The 22070-nt window shown below is 36.7% G+C and overlaps 1 protein-coding gene across 1 annotated transcript; it reads left to right on the top strand.

The window, feature by feature from the left end:
- Window positions 1-1857: 1857 nt before the first annotated feature.
- LOC129279781 (solute carrier family 66 member 3-like) lies at window positions 1858-21354 on the top strand. Its single transcript, XM_064112597.1, has 8 exons — window positions 1858-2054; window positions 8791-8873; window positions 10579-10646; window positions 11043-11071; window positions 11680-11746; window positions 15220-15340; window positions 17028-17069; window positions 18103-21354. The coding sequence occupies exons 1-8, from the start codon at window positions 1858-1860 to the stop codon at window positions 18192-18194; spliced, it is 699 nt and encodes a 232-aa protein (XP_063968667.1). The 3' UTR covers window positions 18195-21354.
- Window positions 21355-22070: the final 716 nt, after the last annotated feature.

Raw genomic sequence — 22070 nt, 5'->3', positions numbered from 1 at the left:
ACAAACAGTTATTAAAATGACGCTTTCCACATGGATATTGAACGCCCTCTTAAGCCTGTTCACGGTTGTAAACTGTGCACGAGCAGAAAAAGTCATTGGAGACAACCATGAAGGTGGCTTTCAAATTCACTGACATAGGCATTTGTGATTTGATGATTATTCATGTATTCCTTTCAAAATATTTATCACATCCAAGCTGAAGAGTAATAAATAGAGCCTTCATAATCACTGGTATTTGACAGTAGCCTAAACAATAGTCAAATGTGCCAAAGGCAGACAATAAAACAGATTTCCAAACTTTATCCCTGATGTACTATTCTAGTCACCTGGTCTATACAATGCCTTTTGTTCTTAGAATTTGAATACTCTACCGGTAAAGCTTACGCAACATCTACATTTGAAAATGATAGTGCTTATCCTAATGAAAAATCACATAGGTAATTTGAGAAAAGTTGATCATGAGCTAACCGTGAACTGGCTTATAGGTGACTCACAATATTTTTCGTGCCCCCCCCCCCCCTATTCCGCGACCCACGTACGGTACTCTATATATACTGAATGTAATTACACAAAAGTATGACAATATGAATTACAAGTCTGACACGAGACGACTGAGCGGTAGTACTTGGACTTTTTCCCTTCGACCTGCCCTTGTGCATCTCCGACAGAATAGATCATAATGTTGGCGTGGCCTGCAACGTAATGGAAATATTATAAAGTTTATTTCTCTTTTTTTTTTGAGGGGGTGGCTCCGACGCTCAACGGTTCCGATTTCCAAACGATATATCTCGCCAATTTAGAAAATGAACTCGAGATGTCACACGAGTTGTTTACAATGAAGAGGACGGCAAAAGATGTCCATTCGAGCCAGCCCATCCCCAAACTCTATACCGTTTATGATTAAAGAATCTTTTGTCATAATGTTAATAAAATTATATGAAACTTGACACTTCACAAATCCCTTATTAAAGGAAAAAAATGTTCCATTAACACATTATTATTATATATGGTCTGAAAGAGTATCTTCTCCCAAATCATTTGATACCATTTTATGTGGTAGGTCTTCACACATGGATAATATGTAAATTATGACTTGTGCCAAAGTAATATGCATGACTCCAATTAATGAATCCAGATGTCAGTGATGTCATAATCCTTCAAAGGTGGCATTAAAGTATATTCCAAAACCACCATTTCAATAATCAACATTACATTTGTTTAATTTTTAATTAATTTTTAAGTATCAATTCTCAAGTTAATTAAATTGAAAAGGGGTTTGTAATTATTGTTTACTAACTAATGCAGGATTATGACATCATTTGCGTCTGGATTCATTCATTGCAGTCATGCCTTACTTTGGCGCAAATCATACTTTACAAAATATTTTTAAAAATACCTTCTGATTATCCAAGCGTTAACATGCACCTACCATATGAAATATGGTATCAAATTATTTGTGAGAAAATACTCTTTTAGGCCATATTATCATTATTTTGTTCATGAAACATTTTTCCTTCAATTTGAGATTTGTGAGGTGTCAAGGTTATTTCCACTCGGTATAAGCTGATTGACAAAAGTGTATGGATAGAAAAGGCGGATCCAGGGGGGGGGGGCCGAGGGCCCCCCCCCCCCCGGGCCCTATTGGCGGAGCAAAAAAAAAAGGAAAGAATGAAAAAAGGGAAAAGAGAGGATAAAAAAATAAGAGGAGGAAGACGAGTGAAAAAAATTATTAAAATGAGGGGAAGACTTGGAAAATAAAAAGAATCTCTCATGTCACTATATATAGGATGTGTAGTTGCTCTGCATTCTTGGGTGGGGGGGGGGGGGGTCGATGCGATGATGATACGTGGGATCGGGATGCATTGTGGGATAACTAAGATGTCAGCCACCATGGGTGAAAGTCTGTCTGCTAACGATGAGGTTATTTTAAACATCCTCAATTTTCTGCGCATTGCACCAAATTTGTTTGTCAAAATACCACAGATGCGGAACATTGTCAAAACAGGAAGCGTCAGAGGACTCAGTCTAAAAGGTTTCTTGATGGAAACTGTTGTGTAACTGTAAGTATTCCAGCGACTGCCGGCCGCGGCTGCCTGCTATGACTACAGACTAGTATTAGTAAGTTAGTGTTAGCGGAGCGGTAACCCAGGGGCAGGGCCAGGGAGCTCCGGCCCGCAAAGCGGGCGCGGGCTGGAGCTCATGTCATGACTCGTCCGTGTAATACTAGGCAAACATTACTCTCCAAAATGGGGTAGAATGTGGTCACAATATTATAGCACTCCAAGTAAAAGGGGAAAACATGAATTATGCACTTACCTCGATTATCATGATTATGGATGAACATGATATGCACTCTGTCATGTCTGTCTCTGAGTCTGATCTTCTTATTTTAGACTTGTCTTAGACTTAGTCTTAGGTCTTAGTCACTCACACTAATGCTGCTAGTGCTACTGCTAGTATGGCAAGTTCCTCCAAGTCTGCGCAGTCCCCCTTGTCTGCGCACACGCGTATCTGCGCGATTCTAGTTAATAAAGAAGATATGCAACGAGCACGAACTTTACACATGCAATGCATAGACAGGTATTCATTAAAAAATCCGACTCAAAATGGTGGAAAAATAATAAATTTAGGGCATTTTATGTTGCGACCTCAAAATGCAGCCTTTTCATCAAAATCCCTGAATCGTGTGCAAAGTGAATGAGTGCGCAGACATGGGGTACCATTTGTTTTTCAATCTGAAAATGACTGCCCGAGGTTTTTTCAAGAAAATCCTATATTTTTTTTCATTTTGTAATGAGAAATTTGGTACACTTACTCTTGATAATATAAGGAACATTATTAACTGAAAGATTTTGTGAAATATGAAGAAATTCATGTTAAATCTTAACTCAAATTGTTAGGTGCGCAGACTTGGGGCCCACCATCATAATACGAGGTTAGTATATATGGATTTCGAAGTAGTCGGCAAACATCGCTTCATTGCTGAAGTAATAATATATTTGCCGAAACTCCTTCTCGCTACGCACCGGAGCTCTTTCCGGTAAGTAGCAATACATAAAAAAGTTATGCATATGATTTGGAAATAATTTCATTATAAAAAGAGCAAATTTCGCTTACCTCGGCCTAGCAAGTGACTTCGTTTGTCTCTTCTACGGAAATACAAGGAAGCCCATTGGTGGCGCTAATATTTATAAATTTCACAACCTTGATTCAGCTCCTCTGTAATTTTATAACTGTGTCTAAATTCTTTGAATGCGCAATTCTTATGATTAATTTACTAATTATGGGCACCAATAAATGAAATACCTTAAAAAACATAATTCAAGATTACTATTGGCGATGATAACACTTTTTTGCAATTAATTTAAAACGATGACTAATGAAAAAAAAATGAAAAAAATACACATGCCTGGAACGAAACCAACAGTACAAGCTTTAACGAACGTCAATGATACGGTATACCAAAGTCTATACAATGAAAAGATTGGACACTTCACGGACTTCGCGTAATGCCTTGCATCGATTTGCGTGTAAAATAGTGTAGGTGCCTAGTCTTTCCCTTGTCGTGTCTTTGATATGAATATAAATCGCGCGCCCTCTTTAGGAGAAAATTGATATCCACGCTAACCAATTTTTATCTCCGTGAAATCTTCACTAAAGATCAAGAAAATATACATATTTTTAAAAAGAAACTTCAAGGAGAAGTCACGGAAGGATCTAAATGATTCGGTAAGTGTCATAGCAGAATGTGAAATACCATTATGCGTGATATTTTATGTGGGCAAAAGCCCAGTATATTTTGGATGAGTCGCGTGAATATGACTGATATTTCTTCGCACGCGAGATGATATGAACCCATGGGTGCTTCTTAGTCTACTCTTATGCAAAGCCAGAGGGATAACAATTGAGCAGCTTTCCAATCCTTCGCCTCGGTACAGTGCCTAGATTCAAAGTGAGATTAAAAGTGCGAGTTAGAATGGGGACAACTGAGTAAGCGGCAAGTTTGAGAAATGCCGGGGAAACACCGTCTGGGCCAGGAGGTTTGGAAGATTTCAGATTCTCAATTGATTTTTGAACATCTGCATTTTCAATCTTAATTTGTGAGAAAGGGGTTATACTAGACAGGAATAACCGTCGTTTCTGGGGATTTATTCAACAATTTCTGACATTAATACTATAATCCCCATTTACCGACGGTAGTGTGCAAGTGCGAGCCTGCATGTGTAATCTGGCTCGACAATTCGGAGGGTGGGTTTTGTCCAGATTTTTCATTTCTTTTAGATTCTAAATGACATTATATTATCTTGAACGAAGGCCCACTGTTTTCTTTAGACTCTAATCTTTCTATTGATACGATGTAAAATCTATAAAATGTCGAAAATATACGTTACCGATGAGTTATTCCCCGGGTTATTCCTTATTTTTAAATTTTCTGCCGGAGAGGAAAATATGGTAGCCGTCAACGAGTTGTGCTTTTATCAAGGCTTTCCGATTAAATTTTCGATATCTTGGCCAATCAATGCGAGCGACAAGTTCCGAACGCATGCACATCTACATGTACAAGCGCAAAGCAGCGGCACAGATCGATATATATAGCGACTGGTAAATACGTCTGTAAGGATGATGACGTCATCCAAGATGGCAACTTACGTTGACCAACGAAAGGATCGAAGATGACGATGTTTCGATCATCGTTTGAAAGGAATTAGCGGTAACTGCGGTCTAAGGTACGATATTTCTGAATTTTAAACATTTTTTCGTAAATATGGATGTGATTTCTTTTTCATAATGTGACATTTTATGTACATAAAAACGATCGGAAAATCGGGTTTCCGCTGTTAGATCTAACGTAACTGCTAAAATACGTTGTCTGTACGTACGGGCCTCCAAGCTCTTCAGTCTATGTATTGGTGAGTGAGCCAACGCAGTTCAGCGGAACAACCAAAATACAGAGACTGAAGCTTTTGGTCTAGGTTATACCAACATGTTGGGCATTACAATTATTGGTCTAGTCATTAATATTGGCAGCAGGTCCAGTACAATCAGAAAAATTGCTACAGAAAAACTCATTAAATGCCTTTGCGATCATATCAGCAGAATCATACGAGTTACCAATGTTACTTATAAACAAAGTTGTTAACATTAGAAGTTCGACGTTTCGCCTTAACAAATGACCAAAACCGTTTCGGATCATTGTTGGCATTGATGGCAAGGTTGTGTACATAGTCATTGTAGTAATTGTAGGAATATTTGCATATGCGCTTCACTTCTCGAGAAATCTCTTGATATTTAGTCCAGAGTTTCTTGTTTTTTTCTATTACAGTAGGAATTCCATTTGCAGATTTACATCTCTTCACTTTTCTGTACGCACGTTTCTTCTTTCTTGAGAGGTTAACAATTTCTTGGGTAATCCAGGGAGTTTGGCGTTTCCCTCTTGATACTGCTATGGGAACAACATCTTTAACAGCTGCGTGGATCAGTAACTTAAAGTTATCGTACGTATCGTTAATATTATCTTTGTCAAAAAAAAAAGATCCCATGGGATACATTCTATTATTCTCTGAAAGTCAGCCTTGTCAGCCTTGTGGAACTGATGAAACAAACGAGGAAGCGTTTGCTGAGAACGCTGAAAGTTGATAGAGAAACAAACGGCTTCGTGGTCACTATTGCCAATGTGTGGGCCAGGGATCATTTTGGATATCAGGTCGGGGTCGTTGCAGAAAACAAGATCTAGTAGGGAATCAGAACGAGTGGGAAAGGATACCAACTGAGACATGCCAAGTGAGGAGGTTATGTCTATTATTTCCCTTATGTTTTTATTCAAATAGGTACATCATCTTCAGAAGTGGTAATCGGTAGCTGGAGATTAAAATCTCCACATAAGAGAATTGCCTTGTAGGAAAAAATATATGGGAGAAAACAATTGAGAGAGTTTGCACCTAAGAAGATGGAGCTAGGTCTATAGCATACCCCAAACAGCAATTTTCCTTGAGAATTTGGCATAGCAATTTGAACCCACAGCAGTTTACAATTGGGTATTTCAAAATCTTCCTGTTGAGTGGCCTGGTAGTCAAGTTCAGGCAAATAGTACCCCACCTCCATTTCGATTTCGATCTTTTCGATAGATTTCATAAGCATCCGTATCTAAAAGCTCACTATCAGTCCATGTTGCTAAAATCTGGTGTACCCTGATTATTTGCAAGCATTAAAAAGGGGAATTATGACCCCTCTTTTGACTAAAAAAGACCGAGTTTGATATGAATTAATGCACACAAAAAGAAATAGGCGAGTACATTACATTGCAGTCCCACATGTGCATTTATATGAATGTTGATACTTGGTTTCTATCGAATCTGTGTCTTTTCTAGCCAAAAAACAGATAATTTCTTTCTTTATTTTTTGTAAATGACTTCTTAAACCACTCTTGAGAAAGTGAATACTTTGGGAATTAGGCATTTCATTGATATGAAATGTGGATTTTTCTGACATTTTGGCAAATATATTTTTGCCCTGTTTCCTTATATTTTTTTTCTTTCATTTTTTTGACATCAATGACAACCATCCAATTGACTTTGCCTGATTAAGGAATATGTTGCTTCCGACAAGAAATAATTAATGATACAACCTAAAGGATATAAAAATAGAAATGCCCCATTCGCAAAAGGCAACTGAAAATTATTTGCTTGGCTTTTAATTATATTCCAGTCAGAATAGACTGTTGCCACAGCTGTTTGAAAAATATTTGTAAAGGCTTCTTAATTTTTCCCCCTTTCTTTTCCCTTTTTCCCCATTTTTATTTTCATTTTGTTTTATTCATTTTTCTAAATGTTCTTTTTTTTTTTTTTTTTTTTTTGGTTCCTGTTCTTTGTTTTGTTATTTTACTAATCTCTTGTTTCTTTTGTTTTATTTCATTTCTTTCTTTAACTATTTTTGTTTTCTTTTCGTATTATAGATTTTAGAAGTTATTTTTGTTTGTTTCCCCCTTTTATGCATTGTTCTAATTTTGCAGAATATTTTTCTGTGATTTTCTCCTGCTATAATATGATGCAATAGAGAAAACAAAAATAAACTTGATTTAGGGCCTGCATGCTCTACGTTTTGGGATTCAAAGAGGAAGAAAGGGAAAAATATTGTTTTATCAGAGTTTGTCATGCATAATTTATTTGCTTTACCATTATAAGTGTGTGTTTGTATGTAGATCAAAGAAAAAAGTCCACTTAACATGGGAACAATATTCATTGATTCTCTTTCCATCCATTCATATTTACAATGATAGAACAATTTATATTTTACCACAAATCAATTTGCAAAATATAATGGCAGCAAACAAGGTTTACATACAAGATATACAAAGTGAAAGTAACTTAGTGGTCATGGCTGGAGAATTAATATTAGAAGTTTGTTTTATTCATTTTTAATGTTTTTCTCTATATTTTTCGGGCCACCAAAAGTATTTAATAGAGGCCCGAACCACCACAAAAGAAGTTGATGTGGAGCCTTGAAATAAGTAAAATGTGATAGTTTCTGATACCAATCAAATTTATGGCATAACTTTAAATAGTGAGAGTCCATCTAATTGAATTATTCTTACCTTTGACTGCTTGATTTCTTTTCTCAAACTGGGAAGAGTGCCTTTTGCGACAGCCACCCAAAATTGAAAATAAAAAATATGGAATAGGTTTAAAATAATATATCTAGCCCTTATATAGTCTTTATAGAACATTATGTAGGAGAAATAAATATCCTAACAGAATATGGCTTTATTCCGTCAAATTTTCGCGCAGAATCGAGTGTGTGTAATTGTCCATAGACATCAGTTTATTTTATAGTCAGTAAAGGTTCTGAAAGCCTAGACTAGTTGAAGAATTGGCTTTTGATCGCTAGAAAACCCCATCCAGTATCAGCGCTTCTAGCTGGCATAGCGGGAAGAATCTTGACTGCAGTTACAGCGACGTTCGAACAGAATCCAATATTAATGACCACCCAAGTGTTTGTGTATATGTATACAAAAAATGGCTTTGGAAGTATGTTGTAAAGTTTAAATTAAGCGCATTGAAATTATTTTCTGATACGTGAATGCACATGGACAGTGGTGAATTGCCCATTGACTGCGTTCAAAGGATAGCAGCTCCGCAGAGTGATTCAGAGACCACCGATTGGTTCATCGCGCAGATCACGTCAGGACCACATCGTCGCCAAAATAATTCTTGTGGGAGGTGTCCAGATGTATCGATAGCGATAATGATATCTGGTCAAGTTGACATGAAATGGTCTAGGCTTGTGATTGGATCGCTCAAAAGTTATTGAGATTTGGCAATTTCATGCATATTCATGCGATGCTCTGAAACCCTGAAATCAATTGACTTTAAGTTTGTGCACGTTTTGATAGATTCGACAAACTCTAGTGAACGCGGGAATATAGAATGCTATTACGTAAGATTTTGACGGAAAAGCAAGAAGTAATCACAATATGCCTACCTGCGCGTATAATCAGTAAGAAAATTTCAGAAACCAGGCCAATAATACATAGACTTCAATGGGGCTAATTATGTATTCATTACCGATGGACCGATTCCCACCAATGGGTTGTGGTGGTATTCTACCATGCTCTACCAAAATATGGTATTAAAAATGCTGAAATGCAAAAATAGTTTTTTGTGACTTCATCACGTAGGTGATGATATATTGGCTTGTGACTGTGGCTAGATGACGTCACGTAAAAAGTGTTTGTCGCCCGCTTGCACTGAGCGTTTTAAATAATCATGCCTTTTTAATTTAAATTGTTTTCAGATACATGGTTGGCTTGCTGTATTACTTCAACAATAATTTTCCCTTCCTGGTTTATGCAGAATACATTGCTCTTGAAATACAAGGTGAGTGTATTTTCTATTTTAAATGCATAGGGCTCCGGGAGGGGGTAACTGAGATTGTAGTTGGATGGGGGTGCGAGGTTGAGAACTTCATTTCTATCTTGTGGTAAATGATATTGACCATTAAACGTTCATTGGTGATTATTTAGAGCATAAGAAAGGTTCACCAGTCGTTCTTAAAGTCGCTCTTAACTTACGAACCCGGTGGGTGTTTCATAAAGTTGTTCGTAAGTTATGAGCGACTTTACAAACTACTGGGGATCCTGTCTTATGGTAAATGATACCAACTTTTCAATGGTATTGATGTAGTCCCTTAGAAAGGTTAAAGGAGAATGAAACCCTTGAAACCAGCTGAATCCATATCAAAGAGAAAAATCAAAGAAACATATTGTTGAAAGTTTGAGGAAGATTGAATAAATAATAAGAAAGTTATGAGCATTTGAATATTGAGATCACTAATGCCATGTAGATCCTCCCATTGGCAATTCGACCAAGATCTGTGATGTCACACACGTACAACTTTCTCATTACTTTAGTACTTATTTCACTTATATTCTCACTTTTATAGAGTCTATCACAAGGTGAGGTGTTCTCTTTATGAGAGGACAAGTACAGAGGTTTCACAACATTATATCATTGATGAATCGTTTGTCATATATGATTAGAATGAGCAAAAAGAGATGTTTTGGGGTATATTTTCAGTGTCCAAAAGGGGAGAGTTGTTCATCTGTGACATAGATCTTGGTCGCATTGCCAATGGGAGGATCTCCATAGCATTAGTGATCTCGACATTCAAATGCTCATAACTCTTCTATTGCTAGTCCTATTTTACTCAAACTTTTGTTGATCTTATTCTTTGATTTTTCTGCTTTCACAAAAGTTAACTTGCTCCAAGAGTTTCATTCTCCTTTAACTAGTCGTCTGTAAAGTCGCTCGTTACTTATAAATAGCTTTATGAAACATCCTCCTGGTTAAGTGCATCATAGTGTGGGTAAATTTCCCACTCAAGGAGGGTATTTGCACGGCTGTGAGTCAAACCCATGATCCTCTAATTGAAAGGCCAAGGTCTTGTCTATCAGATCAGGATGCTTCCACACTTAATAGGTGGTGCTGCCCTCGACTCTTATTTTGGAACCCTCTATCCATGGAGGACGAACAATACTTGACTCTGCATTCTGACTCATTAAAAACAAATGATTGCATTAAAAAAAGTAGTTTTACTTCTGAAAAGAGATGGGTTCTGGAAGTGGGCAGCTTAAAAGGAGAGGGAAGACCAATTACACGGAAAGATATGGTGGAGAAGGAAAGCAGTAAGAATGGTCTGAATGAGGACCGAGGAGGATGATCAAGAGGGAAAGAATTGGAAGGAGGGTTGCCTGTCACCATGGTACAAGATTCATCGTAAGAGGGGAAATGCTGACTGAGATAAATGATGATGATGACTGAGCCCAAAATTCTTATCAGTTCTTTCTACCATTCCTCTTTTTAAAAACTTTTTTTACTGCTTTTAAAAACAACTATTTGTTTAACAGTTGAATCAGATGCAATTCTCCGACAAGCTTTCATGACCCACAATGTAGAGATGTACTCTCACTCCTGTACAATTTAATTAATTTTAGGGGGGGTCACCTTATTTACCTTTACTCCAAGTAAATGTTTAGATGTGAATCTTTTATTAATACTGCATGTTCTCTTCTATTCTTTGCAGCTCTACTGATGGTTCTCGTATTTCTTCATTACTCAAATGATTTGGATGTCAGGATATTACCGGTTGCAGTATCCTTTTAGACCCTAGAAGCACACAACCTTTAAAGGCCACACCTTACGACCCAACTGGTCTGCGACTGGCTTGAGACTGAGTGATGGGAGATGTGACGTCACAGCTCTTGTCAGCTTGAGCGTCGCAGACCGGTCAGAGACAAGTCTCAAGGAAAATCTTAAGGATTTGACATGTCCTTATGACTGGATCGCAAGCTAATTCCAACTTCCAGCCAATCAGAAAGCAGAGTTGCATGACGTGTATATGATAAACAACGTGCATACGCAGTAGTAAGCGCACTTTCTCAGTTGCTCAGTTGCAGCAAAAAGCGCATGCATTAGTCGCAGATTGGATCGCAAGGTGTGCGGTGTCGAGGCTTATGACTACCTTGCGATTCATCTCCCCTCACTCAGTTGCAAGCCAGTCGCAGACCAGTCGGGTCGTAAGGTGTGCGGTGGCCTATAAACATCAATATCACTATGCTTTTTACATGGAACTCGGGGTGATTGTTTCCTCCAAAATGCTTTAAGAGCCTTGGAAAATATGAAAGGGCTCCGGATATGCCCCATTCACTGCAATGTAAAACCTTGCCCAATGCTGCATTTTTTAAAGCTGTTGGATCAAGTGAGTATTATCCGATTAATGAATGTGCGTTTGTGACATAAACATTAAAAAATTTGTAACTTCTGAAAGGTTTCCATGGCAAAGGAGAATAGTGTAGTAGGTTTCTTGGTACACCATGTATCTTTCTTGGGCAAGTGTTGGTCCTGTTCTTGTCATGTCTTGAAGACGACAAGAACACACTTATCGAAATGTCAAGTTTGGGTGGTCCTTTTCAGGACCAGCACTTGCCCAAGAAAGATACATGGTGTACCGTGAAACCTACTACACTATCAATATTTTTACTGCACTAATAACTTTGTTTTTTTCAAATTCTCTCACGTTAGATATGAATTAACATCAAATTTTGGCCAAATGATTTTATTTTTTAATACAGTCATCAATCATTATCAAACTGCTTGAAATGATTCCTTAACCATTGCTTTCTAGATTTTTTCTCATGACAGCCATTATAGGATCAGGGTCTCTTCCAACTTCCATTATTGCTTTCTTCTTTGTAAGTATACTTTATATGTTGGAGCTATCTTTGAACAATGATTTGATTTCATTTTTCTTCTCAGATTGTTAAATGTTGCTAATGCTGCAGTCACATTTCCCCTAAGATGGCTGCCTTACGGCGAGTCAAAAACAGCCATTTTATTCATTTTTATTCAAACCACCTATATGTAACTGGTACAAAAAATATGTTTAAACAGCTGTTTTCGACTCACATACAGCTGCCGTAGGGGAAATGTAACTGCTCCAATAATTGTTTCAATCAAGAAAGACACAATGCTCTGTATTGTAATTTGGATCACAATAAGAGGTTGATGAAGAGTATTTTTACCTGACAGCTACTAAGAAAGCGTAAATTCTTGTTAGGAAGAAAACTAGAGTACCATTGGCTTGAGGTCCTCTCCAAGGGATTCCATGGCCTTTGTTCTACCTACTCAGCTATTGTGCTATTCCGAGCTAGAGATCATTAGTTAGAGTAAAAGGCAGTGCTTCATCTACCTCATGTGATGGTTCCTGTAGGCTCCACTACACTTCACTACCATTAAACTTTGCTACACCTACCTGAACCGTCAGGGCTCATCCAACGGATTGACACTCTCAGGGACAAAAGGTGTCACTTTTTATTGGTAAAAAATATAATTTATTCCCATAGATTGGGATCGTTTCGCTATTTGCATATTCATTTATCAGATCCTGATCTATGGAATATTCATGCGTCTTGAGCCGCCAGTTATATTGGGAGGAGAGACCTGCGGGTCACAGTTCTGTGTGCGCGCCCTTCTAGGCGACCGAGATTGGCTGGCTCCTCCAAAAATGCACCTTTGAATGTATTTGACAGATACATTGCGCTATACAAATGCTGTGCATCATCATCATCGACCCCCGCGCATACGAAATTTGCGATTGCGATGTTTTGGAAGTGAATAATATTTGTGAAGAAATAGGTACTTGCTTTAAATCGCCGTTTTTGAGACTGATAGAAGCATGGACAAGGAGTGAAACAGGGTGAAATATAAGATGAGTTGTATAGATGTGAGGACATGTTTTTGCATGAATTATATTTTTTACCAACAAAAAGTGACACCTTTTGTCCCTGGGAGTGTCAATCCGTTGGATGAGCCCTGATGGTTCAGGTAGGTGTAGCAAAGTTTAATGGTAGTGAAGTGTAGTGGAGCCTACACGAACCATCACATGAGGTACATGTATGCTTCATCATTAAACCTTCAGACAGGACATAACTACAGGGGGTGTTTCACAAGGAAAAAAGTATGACTTATGGGTTGTTGCAAGAAACTTGCAATCAATTGCAAGTTTATTTTCGTTCCCAAAATCAAGCATATGCCGTGCAATTGATTGCAAATTTGCGATTGATTGCTAATCTGCTCCATGAAACAAGGAGTGTAATCTGATTTGCTATAGTTAAAAGTGATCAATCAATTGTAAAATTGCAGCAGAATTTTCGCGATTGATTGCAAATATTTTCTTTGAACACCTTTTTAGAGTCGCACTTAAAGGTATTGTTTAACTTTGTGAGCAGCCGATTTAAAAAATTCTCAAACCAAGATGAAACATGTGTACAAGTGCATGTATTAGAACTAATAAACCCTGAAAACAACCGTTATTGAGAATGAAAAGCTAAAACTACAAGGCAAACCCAGATTTTGTAAATAGGCGTCTTATAGACGCCTAAATAGTACACATGAGTGTATGGGATGAAATTAAGATGGTGTTTTCGGTCACTCTATATTTCAATTTTTGAAGCACTAAATAATTATTTTTGAACGCAATTTTTTCTGGGCTTCATTTTTGTAACATATCACAGACACAGGTGACAAGTGTGACCTTCTAGCTCAGATTTTTTAAAAGCCAAACCAATGTTAACCAATCACTTTAACCCTAAAATGGCCGGGGGGTTGGATCAACTCCCCCTCAACATTTTCTGCGATCATTCCGCCACGCAAAATTTTTTGACCGCGCCACTCGCAGAGTTTATACTTTTAAGTCTCGCGCATCTTTTGAGACCAAATTTACGACACCCGGGTACGCGGTTCCAAAATTACGCAACATTTTGTAAGTGTATGTCAGACCAAAAATTGTTCCAAAACGTGATTTTGTGTACAAAGTCAATGCAAATTGAGTTTTCTCATCTTATTCATAAAGATATGATTATTTTTACTTTAAACAGCTGAAAGCAATTGATTTTAGCATAATTATGCTTCATAAAGGTTGTGCAATAAATCTGGGGAAAAACACAAAGAAAACCAAAAGGTTGAAAAACAAGGAAATACATAAGAAATTCATAAAACAATAAAATACATAAGAAATTGATTTCCAAACCAAAGTTTTTTTCAATTGCCATTGTTAAGAATGCTACAAAGAATATTTTTTACCAAAAATTAGCATTCTAGGAGCTTTATTTAGTGAATTAGAGCAAAAAGTATGATTTATGCATACATTAGCATAATTAATTCATATAAAATAAGATTTCATTATTTTGGAAAATTTTACCATACAGCCTTGTAGATTACATCGCACACTACCAGCGCGATCGGCGGTCGAGATCTCAGGGGGGGTTAAATCAACCCCCCCCCCCCCCCCCCCGGCCACAGAACAGCCAAAAAAGCCCGGCCTAGTTAGGGTTAAATTTCAGTTGTGTGCAGTTTATAACCCATCACTGCATTGGTCAGACCTTGCGTTCAGATTAAGCATTAAATAACTTGCGTTGGTGTTTAAGCATGACTCTAAGGGTGTGTTCTATGCCAATTTTCAAATTAAATCAGCAACATGAATCATGATTGAAAACTCAATTACAAAACACGAAACACAAACACGATCAGCAGTGCACTGTTCAGTGTTGAAAATTTATAAAGCTGATTATTTGTCGATCGTCATTAAATTTCCCACTTTCGTAATTAGCACTTCACAATTATTATTACCCGGTTACTGGATTCATAGCTTTTTTCGCAGGCTGTTAGTCGCTGTCTTGCTATAAAATCAACCACAATGACGGTTGTTTCCTACTGGTACCCAATTAGCACCTGGATGAGAGTGGTTATGTTAGATTAGGTTGAAGTTGGCCATTCTGTCAGTGTGCGGAGTTTACAGCGGAGCAATTGTCGCTGGAGCAAATGTAAGGGAACCAATTTATTTTTGGTATACAGGCGTGGATCCAGGGGGGGGGGGCACAGGGGGCATGTGCCCCCCCTTTTTGAGAGCAAAATTAAAATTTGTAATGTAAAAATGCCATTAAAACAGAGGTGTTTTTTTGGTTGTTTTTTTTGCTTGTCAATTTTTTTCGGGGACGAAATATCCTTAACTTGTGGTTGAAATTTTTGTTTTTTGTGTTTTTTGCGTGTCAAAATTTTTCCCCGAAAAATTTGCCCCCCCTTTTGGAAAATCCTGGATCCGCCCCTGGTATACATGTACATATGTAATCCTGAGTTATTCCTAGGATTTTCCTTCATTTTTTTTCAGTCCATGAATCTACCTCTGAATGCAAGCAGTAAACTACTCGCATTGAACACCATCTATAGTACAAAGAACTCAGGATCGGCTAGTTTTCTCATGTGGTCTATATCTGGTTTGACGTCAGCTGGTAAGTGGAAAGGATGTATTAAAGGCGATTGCGATTGGTCTGCGACTCAATTTTGGAATAAAACGTAGAATTTTATGCTAATATTGAGACTTGGAATATCTTACTGTGCTATGTTCGAAATCATCATACGAATACCTATGTTCGAATCTGTGGCTGTGCTATCATCCTTCTTAGAATAAAAAAAAATTTAATATATAGTCGTAATGACGTCATAGCAGTCGTACGATTGGCTACGATTTGAAACTAACTTGGCCTTTACTCCAAAATAAAGGCTTACAATCTTACAAAATGGTTATATTAGTATTCTTTCAGTTAATTTTAACCTCAAATAAAATGATATGGTCCATTCACATTTTCAGAAAGTGAGCAAAATGCGATTTGTTCCAAAATCAGATCGCGAATAGTCGTAAGGTGTGCGGTGGCCTTTAAGCAGCATTGCACACAAGCTTTCACTGGGGATGAATTGTTATTTACTAACACCATACTTTGTGAAATATCATTGGAAATGCCTTTAACTGAGATGTCTTTAGGGGGAAAGCAAACTTTGGGAACAGGTAGAAATTGTTCAGGCCAGGGAAGGTCAGATAATGACTGCACCACAAGGCATTTTTTTTTTCTTCTTCGTTCAGATCATTCTTTGGGCCTGATTTGGCCATCATAAAATGGTTAAAAGTGACCCGTGACTGCCACATAATAAACCATAATGAAATAATGTGACAATAGTAGTTAAGATGGAATGGGCAGTCAACCCAAACCAAATATGGCACGGGGCCGAAGCCACTTGCTCCTGGGACTGAATAGGTGTCCCCCTTCACAGCCGTAAGGATGCAAGCTAGGGTTGTCTTCCCCAATGGGAGCCTGGTCAGCTAGGAGCCAAGCTAGACTAGCTAGTAACCTTGACTTCTAACCTCCCCTATTCCTGTGGGATTATGTAATAATATTAACAATAATGATCCCCTTTTATATAGTGCTTAATAAATTGGAAGGACGTGTCTAAGCACTTTACATATTATTACCCCGGCCATCGGATTCAATCAGTCATTCCCGCACACAATGTATGCAAGTCCTCCACTCCCTGGGGAGTATTCCAGTCAGTCGCTGGTGAGGCACACACAGTACCGGACAAGCTTATGTACAATGGCTTTCACATCCTGCCGGGTACCCATTTAGCACCTGGGTCGAGAGTGGCAAGGTGTGGATTAAAGCCTTGCCAAAGGACGCCAGACCTTTAAACACACGACCCTCTGTTTACAAGGCGTGAGTCAGAACCACTACACCACAACTCCTAGATGTAACATCTAGTATTCATAAATCTCTATCTGCCATGGTTCGACTGTGTGTGAGTTATATCCGAATGTTGTCTACCGTAATTCCCCATGAAAAAAAGATGTCAATTGTTCTTTATTAAAGCAGTGTTACATTACACGCAAGGTTGAAAGTCAAGGTCAGGGACAAAGCCAGGGCCACATTATTGTTGAGTTACAATTAAGGAGATACATCAACTTTCTAAGTGTCATTAAAACTGAGTGTTTTTGTTTGTTTGGCAAAAAAAAACTCCCTCTTTTAAGTTTAGTATTTATGTAATGATTTAAAAGAAAAATAGAAATGCGTTACTTTTTAAGGAATCATGTAGGCCTATTTTGTGTATTTGAGATGTTTAAAAAACTTGTCTAATTTCTTGTTTCAGGTCGCATAGCAACAAATCTCATGACAAAACCAGATTACCTGGGTGAGTTTTTTTTCCTGTAATTTAACCAAATGCATGAGCTTTAACTAATTGTATAAACACACAGCATTGAGGACCAATGTTGTAGTAATTTACACATTTATTGCAAAGTAAATTCATGAATGATCATGATAAAGATATGCAACATTTATATAGTTGTAGTGTATAGTTGTAGCAATAATAATACACTGCCCGACATGTGCGTATCCGTGTCGGTGATCTTCACCTTAGATTTCATAATTTCACAAAGTTCATGCCAGAAAGAGTTTAGGATGATATGGGGACAATTAACCTTGATTTTAAGATTTTCTCATAATGTCAGTGTTTAATGCAACTACTTCCATTCTTTTTGATAGAATATTTCTAGGCCTGCCGTGCAATACCATACCCTATTTCACAGTCTGATGAACAATGGTCATTTTAGATACAGTAATAATAACAGTGATATTGTATTACTTTCCTTCATGAAATACAAGAGACATCGATTTGTGCGATATTCCCCAACTCTTGGATTACATGTATTTCTCGTGTCCCATACTAATGAGCCATCCAATATAATAAAATTTAATTTAATATTACCTTTTTTGTTCATTTCATTTATTCAATACTTTCATTATAAACATATAACAAGATATATAATATGCCTACATCCTACGAGAGGGCAAAGTCTATGACTGGATTTATTCCGTCATAATACAAATATAGACGTAAAGATGAAGGCAGAGGGCATTAAAGCGCATTACAAACAACGAAAGAAGACAAAAAAATTTGCCTTAAACACAGATGTAGAAAAATATCTATATATATATTTCTCTACATCTGTGTTTTAGGCGATTTTTAAAATCTTCTTTCAATGTTCGTAATGCCCTCTACCTTTGTCTTTACGTAATAATAAGATATATTTTGATTGTTTTTTAATATGCAGGACCCCAAGGGAGAGCAATTTTTATGTTGATTGGGCATCCTGTTGAAATATTGTTAATAAATAAATACATACATGTTTAAAATTTTCTATCTTTCTCAACTCTCATTCCAGTGTTAACTAATTTCACAGTAGCAGCGAGTCTCAGCTTCTCTGTATGTTGTGCAATCATCATCTACCGTCCTAGCGAGAAGAAGTTTGAATAGATGTTGGACCAATCAAATGTTCCAACCAATCGGACCCGAAGAAGAAAAGCATTGTGGGTAAAATATCCCATTGATGTAAGAGCTCTAGAGGTAATTTATTGTTTATACGGTACCGTGGAAGAAGTTTGAATAGAGTAGAACGATGCAGATGTTCAGGCCAATCAGTTTTTGGAGAAGTAAAGCATTGTGGGTAAAAGTTGAATCACTTGGGATTGCAAAAATTAATAGTCTGCATTTATTGAGTGGATTTGTTGTCTGAAGCAACTTTAACTACATGCTTTGCCTATTCTGTTCTAATGATTGCTTTGACTTAGTTGATTATTGGAATTCTGGGAGGCTGTCTTATGCAGACTTAACTGTAATCTAATCACTTTTTGTTTCTTGAGGATTTGCATGCTATCTCTTTGAAAGAAAGGTATGACATAGGCCCAGTGACATAAAAAAAAGATCTAATTATTTATTAAATTGATTATTGATTACGTGGCCTGGATCTCCTGGAAATTTGTCCAATCACCGTTGGCAATAGTAATCATTTTTACTATGATGATATTCTTTCCAATTTAATACCAGTCGTGTGCCTTTATATAGGTCTAATTATGCGCCTTCAAACAAAAATGAAAGCTATGGTAAAAATCTAAAGTTGAGTTTTAGAACAGGTGGCAATAAAATGACCACTGAATTTGTTTCTGAAAAAATATATAGATATATCTGCCAATTAATTTTGGGCCCGTCTTACAAAGAGTTTGAATGATCCGATCGATCGCAACTATGGAAAGCCAGCAAAGTCAACATATTCAATGCATGTTTGCTCAATTTTTTTTTTCTGGATATGAATGTATTTCCATAAATTTCATTGATTTATTGACAGTTCGGTGTGATCTCCTTTGTTTACAAAGGACATTTTGCACATTTCCTGCAGAAAAAAATTATGACTCGATGGATTTCCATAGAGTTACGATTGATTGGATCAATCTTAACTCCCTGTAAGACAGGGCCGTGTGATAGAAAGGTGTAATCGCTTAGAAATGGACGGAATAGGCATGGAATTCCAGCCTTGTGTCGGGTCTTTTTCCAAGCAATAATAATTATAATACACTGCCCCACATGTGCTTATTTGTGTTGGCAATGTTCAGTGTGATCAATTAGCTTAGATTTCATGATTTTACTACAGGGCCCCATCTTACAAAGAGTAACGACTGATCCAATCAATCATAATTCTATGAAATTTCCATTCGTGTCATAATTTTGTCTACAGGAAATTTGCACAATGTCCTTCGTAAGCAAACAGTAACGACTGATCCAATCAATCATAATTCTATGGAATTCCATCAGTGTCATAATTTTGTCTACAGGAAATTTGCACAATGTCCTTCGTAAACAATGAATGCTTGAATATACATCATATAGTTAGAAAATATTTTGAAAAAAAAATGCATTATAGATGTTGACACTGCTGGCCGTCCATAGTTGTGATTGATCGGGTCAATCGCAATTCCTTGTAAGACGGGGCCCAGAATTAAAATAATGTAAATGAACCAAATCTAAATCTATGATGACACTGTGACACTTGACTTTGATTTTAGAGACATTCTCTTGGAATCTTATATGCTGCAGCTTCATGGGTTATTCATAATTGATATAAATGGCACTTTGTCTTAATAGAAGGGCCCTGACTCATGAAAATATTTTCATTTTCAAGTTCTTCTAAGACTAATTGACCAGTAAGCTTTTGGCCAATCAAGGATCAAGATTTCAGAAGCGTACAACAATCACTGTTCCATGATATCACTGCTGATTTCCATGTAGTTATTGATGATGAAGACAATTTTTGTAATGTGTGTATTGTAGCAATAATATTTGTCTGTATTTTGTTGTGAATCATGTAAAAGACAATGATATCCGCATTAGGGAGAAATGGCAGTCCAAGCTATTGAAAAAGGCTAATTGACGTGATATTTGCTTTAACCCTTACTTATAAAACTGGGGGGGGGGGGTCAATTTGACCCCTCTCAACAAATTTTGTCACTACGCCGCCGCACTAAATTTTTGTTACGGCGACGCTCGCTGACTTTTTACTTACCAGTCTTGCCGATCTTTTGAGACCAAATTTGCGACGCTGAGGTACGCGGGTCTGAAATTATGCAAAATTTTGTAAGCGCATACTGTCAGACCCTAAATTGCTCAAAAACGTGATTCCGTGTAATGCAAATTGTGTTTTTAAACCAAAAATCATAAATGTATGACTAGATTATTCTTACATTCGTTGGTTTATTATTTTTTTTTTTGTTTATCATTTTTATCTCATTAATTACTGTCCTATATTGTTAATAGGCACCCTCTTTCTGTATTATAAATAGCAACCCTCCTATTTTATGAACAGTAATTTTTCTTGCACTTTTTCTATATTATGAATAGTGATCCTCTCCTATTAAATATGACAATCCTCACAAATGGCAATAATAGAAAAGTGAATAGTTGACCAAATACATATTGTTCTTTAGAGCAGTCTAGCATATTATATGTAGCAAGGATCCATAATTATGGAAAGGATTTCAGGCATAAATTTTGTACAAGAAATAAATCCCTATTTTTATTAATTAGACAATTCGTAGTGAAAAATTATTATTCTGTACAAGAAATAACTCCCTAATTTTGTTAATTAGACAATTCGTAGTGAAAAATTATTATTTTCATAACATTAGCTATTATAAATGGAACCATATTTCATCATCAAAATCATCATCATACATGTAGTCATAGCCAGTTATTAGTAAATAGCAGTTCTTACCTTGATTTTAATTTTATCTGTATATAGGACCAAAATTATAAGATGTTCATGATCATCAACATCACCACCACCATCATTATCATCAGCAGCAGCATTGTCATTATCAATCATCATTATCATCAACATCATCCATCATCATCTCCATCATCATTATCATCATCATCATCACCTCTATCTTCATCATCATCATCATCATCATCGTCATGATCATCATACATCATCATCATCATTGTCATGATCATCATCAGCCTCCTCCTCATCATCATCGTCATGATCATGATCATCATGATCATCATTATCATCATCACCATCATCATCACATCATCGTCATCATCATCAATCATCAGATCTTCATCATCATCATCATCAATATTTTTGAAAATATTCCTCATTGGAAAAATATAAACATTCCATCATCTACTCAGGTACATGTTATTTTCAACAATCATGCATTTTCACAATGAATGCAATTGATAAGTGATGTGTTTACGGCATGGGTTATGTAAAAAGTGATTTTTTTATTCATAAAATCGTCTGCAGCCAATCAATCGATGACACTTGAAATCTTTTTAATATTTGTAAATAAATCTTCTTAATGTTTTCCATATAAATGTATGAAACATGTTTTTAAAGTTTGGGGCTGTCATTATTTTGTCCACCCCTCACTTACTTTGTATGTGGTTTATTACTTGTAATAGCCTTGTTAGATTTTACACTTGTCTATTGCCTTAACTTGGAAGTGTGCGTTGGTGTGTGTGTGTGTGCATATTTTCACCTGCAGTTAAAGCCCATCTAACTTTAGTTTTGGTAAATCACCCAAAATGCATCTACCACTTTTCCAATTCATTACTACATGTAGCTAGTATGAATCACTATGCCCTAAAACAATTATGATGTGAAATAAAAATGTATTTATCAGGATAAATTTTGCAATTTTACTTGAAAATGTCATTTGATCGGGTACCTGATCAAATAAAATATCTTCTTTTCATGTAAAGCCTATTAAAAAACATATACATGGGCTAAAACTTGTAGGATATATTCTTTGTCTGTAGCTTTTGGATATCTAATCCCTAAATTTCTGAGAT

This window comes from Lytechinus pictus, chromosome 17 (assembly GCF_037042905.1).
Source record: "Lytechinus pictus isolate F3 Inbred chromosome 17, Lp3.0, whole genome shotgun sequence".
Classification (NCBI taxonomy): Eukaryota; Metazoa; Echinodermata; class Echinoidea; order Temnopleuroida; family Toxopneustidae; genus Lytechinus; species Lytechinus pictus.
This window is presented reverse-complemented; position numbering and strand designations above follow the sequence as displayed.

What these genes read in the sequence shown, in the direction of transcription:
- LOC129279781 (XM_064112597.1), top strand. Translation starts at nt 1,858, where the DNA reads ATGCATTGTGGGATAACTAAGATGTCAGCCACCATGGGTGAAAGTCTG. An exon ending in TCAGGATATTACCGGTTGCA is followed by an intron (nt 10,647 to 11,042) that starts GTATCCTTTTAG and finishes CCCCTCACTCAG; the next exon opens with TTGCAAGCCAGTCGCAGACC. An exon ending in CCATTATTGCTTTCTTCTTT is followed by an intron (nt 11,747 to 15,219) that starts GTAAGTATACTT and finishes ATTTTTTTTCAG; the next exon opens with TCCATGAATCTACCTCTGAA.